This window comes from Ascaphus truei, chromosome 9 (genome assembly GCF_040206685.1).
Source record: "Ascaphus truei isolate aAscTru1 chromosome 9, aAscTru1.hap1, whole genome shotgun sequence".
Taxonomy (NCBI): Eukaryota; Metazoa; Chordata; class Amphibia; order Anura; family Ascaphidae; genus Ascaphus; species Ascaphus truei.
This window is the reverse complement of record NC_134491.1, coordinates 69,952,394-69,958,356: the sequence shown is the minus strand read 5'-3', so window position 1 is coordinate 69,958,356 and position 5,963 is coordinate 69,952,394. Positions and strand designations below refer to the sequence as shown.

The window sequence follows — 5,963 nt, the reverse complement described above, 5'->3', positions numbered from 1 at the left end:
TTCTCACCACCTTTTTGCCAACTTTTACTGGCGAGACGATTTGGAGAGGAAATCTCCATTCTAGAGCAGCGATTAGCCTCGATAAGCTAATCAGGGCTACTAGAATTGCACGAGTTTGACAAGCTGGCGATAAGCGGCTTCTCATTGCGTGTTAGGAGAATTTTTTTCGACAAAAAAATTGGTCGAAAAGTTTGACTTATCGGGGCTTACTGAATAGCAGTAGGCTTTTTTGGCGATAAGCTGGTGATAAGTGGCCTATCGCTGTTTACTGCATGAGGCCCAATGTATCAAACAAAAAGTGGTTCACAACATTTTATATCTGGCCACTAAAAGCAATTGTTTTGTCCCAATGACCAAGGATTGGGCATTAAAAAATAAGAATTCCACATAGTGTGGTATAATAAATGGTGTTATTGATATAGGGAGACTGTCTTTTTTTCTTTCTCCTTCCTCTCGTATTCTGACCTTCTCTCGTTGTGTTTCTGTCACTTTGGAGGTTATCCCTTAAATTGGATTGTGGCTTCAATGGGCGTTTCTGTGTGATACTGCCCTGATCTGCACTATGGCAGTTTAATGAATGACCCCTTTGAAAATATGGTCTGCTTTCCGCCGTACGGTAGCAGGTCTACCCCTGTGGACTCAAGGCTGCCTCCCGGGAGGTCCCTTTCAGGTTCAATGTGCTGGACAGGATAGCTGGACAGACGTCTGGAGACAAGTGAATAATTCGGACACACAAGGTATCGTTCTCACTCATTGGTCTGCTTTAATGGGCATAACATCAGTTCTTATAGCCCTTTCGGGGCGTTGTCACATATATGTAATTCATTCAGGTTGCCAAGTTGCCATGTACACTTAACAGAAGCCAGTTGTCCTTAACAATGCCATATTCCTTTCAGTTACCCCCCAACTCAGCTGTCGTTGCTATAGTTATCCTTAACAATGCCATTTTCTCTCAGCTAACCCCCAGTTGCCTTGGCTATCGTACGTTGCTGACAGGACAGTTTGAATATTTTAGGATTCCGGTCAAACAGGATATATGGGGCTTGATCTCAGCAGGGAGCAACTGTATTAGAAGTGACTTCTGGTCTCTGTGTTAAAACAGAGTTCCCATACTTTTCCCCTACAGCTATACACATTGTACCTGAGCTGACAAAAATGGAGCATATATTCTTACACATATAAACATAGGACCCCAACGAAAATATACATTAACACCCTTCTATGTCCTCCTTTGTATTTGTCAACTGGTCCAGACTGGCCTCCATTAAAATAACTATTTTAGTTCGTTGTATCCTGTGTATCCAGGATATTTAATAGAGTCCTAAAACTCCTATTCAATGCAGTGAGATAGATAATAATCTATCAGCCCCTTTGAAATAAATGTATCTTGATGCATTGTTAACTATGCATTACCGGGCTACTCAATATATATTTACTGGGGTGAAAGGGTAAGTGCATTAATACCATGTCACCTGACAATTATTTAATGATGTGTCATAAAAATGTTCAATTCACTGGCTCTTGAAAAGAGCATTCCACCACATTCCTGCTGACTCTTCTAAACGTTCTTGCCCTTTTCTAAGGCCGCAGGCATAGTAAAAAATACCGTGCTGAGCCGCGCAGAGCCAGCACACTTACCTCCTACATCTGGTATTTGAGTGGCTTTAGCAGGCTCAAGCGGGCGCGTGCGGAGGCGTGCTGAATTGCAGCCGACATATTAAATTAAGTTTTCGCGCTTACAGGAGCGGAGGACCAGTCACATGACCGCAAACAGCCAATGGGAACGAGGGACTAGCCCCGTCTCCCGCCACGCCTCCGCTCTGCCACGCCTCCGTCCCGCCCCCGAAGCTCGCTCGCTGCCTCTCCTGACAGGACACAAAAAAGCACCAGCTTGAGCAGGCGAGGCTGAGCAGGAGCACAGCTCAGTGCAGCCCGAGGCACCATGCCAGCGGCCTAAGTGGGAGAAAGTCCCTCTGGAAATCCCTGCTGTCTGGGATAAAATATTATGGCAGATAGAGTCAAATGAAGCTTTAATTCCAGCCTCTCGATGTCACTGCCCTCCGTTTGGAAAGAGAATCAATAAACAGTGAGGATGAGACAGCCAAGGAAGGGAGAGAAAACAGTGACAACAGACACCCCATTTAAACTAAACCTGTTTATATTACAGTAAAAGCTGCACATTTTGGGAGAAAATAAATGATGGTGCTGCTGATAAATGGTTGTTTTTCTTCTCTCTATGCAAGAAACTCAAAGTTGATCTTGGGCTGGATAGTATCTACATAAGAAGGTGTATATTTCATATTTCATTCAAATGAGCAAACATTTAGATTGTAAGCTCTTCAGGGCAGGGACTCTCTCCACCAGGGGGAGGATGTAGCCAGGTCTCCTACCTTCAGGTCGGAGGGGTGGGGGGATGGCTGCAGATCTGCTCGGGTGCCGCCAGCGCTGCGGGCGGACCAGACATAGGTACAGGGAGTGCTCCGGTAAGGCTGCGTGCGGGCTGTCAGGGGCATGGCTGTGTGGTGACCGAGTCGCCGGAGCTCCGCAGCGCACCCGACAGCAGGGGCCACCATTTTGTTTTACCGCGCGCATGTGTCATAGCAGTCTTGCGCATGCGCAGTACGGCCGCGAGCGGCAGCATCTTAGAGCAGGCTACGCAGAGGAGACCTAGGGACTAGAAGTCCCAGCAGCCTCAGGGGCTGCAATACCACGTGGTCAGGAGATCCAAAAGGAGCCACAGATGCAGGATAGAATGTTGCTGGCAGTTGCGACAGTTGCTGACAGTTGGAGCAGGGATACAAAGGGAGAAGGTAGTGTCCAGGTGCCAGTGGCTCCCGGTTTAGGCCAGATCCCCCCCCTAGGCCCAAGATAGGTCCTAAGTCCCTTCCAGTTTGAGGTTGCTGTAGGGAAAGCCCCCAGATAGGGACACTTCCCCATAGTCATTACGCTAGTGCTGATAGTGGTATTGAGTATCACTGTTGGACGGACGCCACGCGATGTGTGTGGCCTGCGGTTGTGGACCAGTCCACAGGCATAATATAGACATTAAGAGACACCCTCCAACGGAGCTCCCTCAAGGGGCGGATGCAGCAGGCAGAGAGAAAGGATCACTGCTATTAGTTGACTACAGTAGGATCACTTTGCGGTCCTGTGGTTCCATCATCTCCAGATACCCTGGTCTGGACGGAGACCAGGAAGGTACCCACATGCACCAACAGCCACACAAAGAGGGTAGCGCTACTCCACACATTTTGGGTGAGCTTGGCTCTGTGGACACAGGGTGGTTAGGTACCCAGGGCACCTCAGTACTTTGGGGGATCTCACCGGAGCGCGTATATGGTGTGGGTACTGTATGTGGGACTGTATTGTTATTTTGTTATAGATATATGTGTTGGTAAAGATAACTAGTCATACCAGTGTGTGTGTGTATCTTTATTCATTACTGCATTGGTCCTGAAGGTGGGTTATCCTGCAGTGCTAGGATCCCTCTCAGGTGGAGGCGCTGTATACTGATAGAACGCGATCACCCCAGGCTCCCAGTGGCGGAGGATCAGGCCTCCTGTATGTCAAACAGGTACTCAGCATGCGTAGTTCCCTTAGTCACGGGAAAGGGGGCTACACTTAGATAGGCAGGTTTGCTTCACTGTCTTCTGTTAACTTCAGAATCCAACCCCACAGAAGAACTGACATTTATAAACTCAGTGAAGGCAGGATGTTTGGTGACATGATATATTTTATAATGCACTAATGGTAGTATATTGTTATGGAGTTAACGGGGAGTGCTGGAGAGGCCAGCAACATATTCCTCTGCAATGCCTTGTTGACCAATCTGAAAGCAAAAGGGTTAAAAAAACAGTGTCAACAATGTACCAGTTTAATTGGGCAAAATATGAAACCCCCTAAAATAACAACTTTAGTTAATTGTATCCTGTGAAAAATGATGATGTTTCCTTTTTTCCCAGGTCTACAAAATTCAAGCATGTCAGCTACTACTTATCTTTATCTGTTTGGCTAATGAAGGCTTCATAATTACTTGGCAAACAAAGAATGAAGCAAAAAGAGCAAGTTACCTGTAGATTTGGAGTTTGACAAACAGTTTTATCGCATTAGAGATTGTAAAAACCCTCCATAGCTTTTACTTACCGTGAAAATGTAACGTTGAGAATATTTTTTTTAATAGTTATACTTGTCCAATTTATTTTTAAAATAAGTGCCATTCAGTCCCACTTAGCATATTAAATATATCTCTGCCTTAGCTCACTTTGGTCCTAAGAGGGGCTTTCGCCTTTAACACAGAGCATTGCCAACTTAAAAAAAAAAAGAGAGAGAGAGAAATAATGTGAATAATTTGATAAACTTTCAATATTTCCATGGTAAGCAAATGCTTTGTTTGTTATTGTTTTTTAAATCTTTATTTAATTATAAGACTGTAAGCAAGCGTCTAGATTTCTGCAACATTTAAGCTCTAACAACAGAAAAGCAGAGAACTTGAAAAAATTTTTTTACAATAAATCTTTTGTTCCTTAAACAAAAAGAAAGTAGAACGGTGTAGGAAATAGATGATGATCACCCTTGCCAATGGGTTTATTTTTTTATTCAGTAGCAGCTTTACTTAGCAAATCAGTAACTCGGGAGGGAGTCAGAGCTCAGGGGCCGCATCAACTGGAGTAGAGGATGTTTACCATAAAATGGCACAAACAGACACATTGCAGATAAGATGATAGATCAACAGATCCCCTTCCAAACGTTATCAAGTGGGGTATTTGCTCAGATTAGACATGATCACCTTAGGTCAAGGATGCACCCAGGAACAAATACTGTAAAAGCCTGCTCTGCTGGGCTACTGGTCTACCCATGAACTAGTAGCCACAACTGCCAGACAGGCCAGCAAATGATTGCTCTGGCATGGAATGTGCTTACCACAGGCCTGTCCTACCTAGGACTGTAGTCAACTAATAGCAGTGATATGGTCAATCAGATAAATCGATGTAATTTACATCTTTAAAATGCAGAAGTGTAAGTGATTTCAAATTATTGCTTTAAAATGTTAATATTTCACATATTCTTTGGAGCGTTGAACATACTTTAATAACCTTTCCAAGTAGGAGATAGTCACTCTGAAAATCCCTGCTGCCTGGATACAACAACATGGAAGATCAAGTTAGATGAAGCTTTAATTTCACTCTGATGACATCACTGCCCTTGGTAGTTCCAAAAAAACAGTGAGGATGAGGACAAGCAAGAGATTCTGGGAGATTCTGGGAGATTCTGGGAGATTCTGGGAGATTCTGGGAGATTCTGGAGATTCTGGGAGATTCTGGGAGATTCTGGCACACTGTCTTCTTGATACTGTGACAATCCTTAAAGCTGTAGTCCAAGCAATATCCTACGTGTGTGTTTTTAATAACTCAGTTCTGACTATAAGAAAATACCTGTAGCATTTTTTTTTAAACCCACTGTGAATTACATTTTTAATGTATTATAATGTAACAAGCATTTACAAAGTCACATCCCCTTCCTCTTTTGAAACAGGTTCTGACACACCCTTTTTGAGCCTTGCCCTCTCTCTAGCCGTGCATCAATTGTATCTCGTGCCTGCCTGGTCACATGATCTTCCTCATAGAACTTTGCATCTTTGGTCCTCTTCTGCTGCATTGACAGCCATTTAGTGAACCACGAGCTGAATTCTTGACAGACTGATCACCGGAGAACGGTTCGATTGGCAATTTAGCTAATTACTTATCATTGTGTGGATTGTATTAATGTACATATTAAAGGCAAAAAAAAAGAAACAGCAGCTTGGACTGCTGCTTTAAAACGAAAATTGTTGTTAAATCATTGGATTTTGAGATTTCTTGGAAATATTTTTGGTTGTGCAGGAATATCACTATTTTATTGTATGAATCTCACTGATTTTGAGTCTATCTCACTGATGTTTAGCATCAGCAGTCTCATAGATATCA

The 5,963-nt window shown here is 43.8% G+C and overlaps 1 protein-coding gene across 3 annotated transcripts in view; it reads left to right on the top strand.

Annotated features, from left to right (window-relative positions):
• Window positions 1-2,797: 2,797 nt before the first annotated feature.
• The window catches only part of SIKE1 (suppressor of IKBKE 1), a 40,855-nt gene continuing 37,689 nt past the window's right edge, over window positions 2,798-5,963 (top strand). For 2 of the 3 annotated variants that reach the window (XM_075615355.1, XM_075615361.1), the window contains exon 1: window positions 2,798-3,255. In XM_075615355.1, the coding sequence (XP_075471470.1) occupies window positions 2,997-3,255 (259 nt within the window). In that variant the 5' untranslated portion in view covers window positions 2,798-2,996. The remainder of the gene's footprint in view (window positions 3,256-5,963) is intronic. The other variant, XM_075615356.1, reaches the window with a different exon arrangement.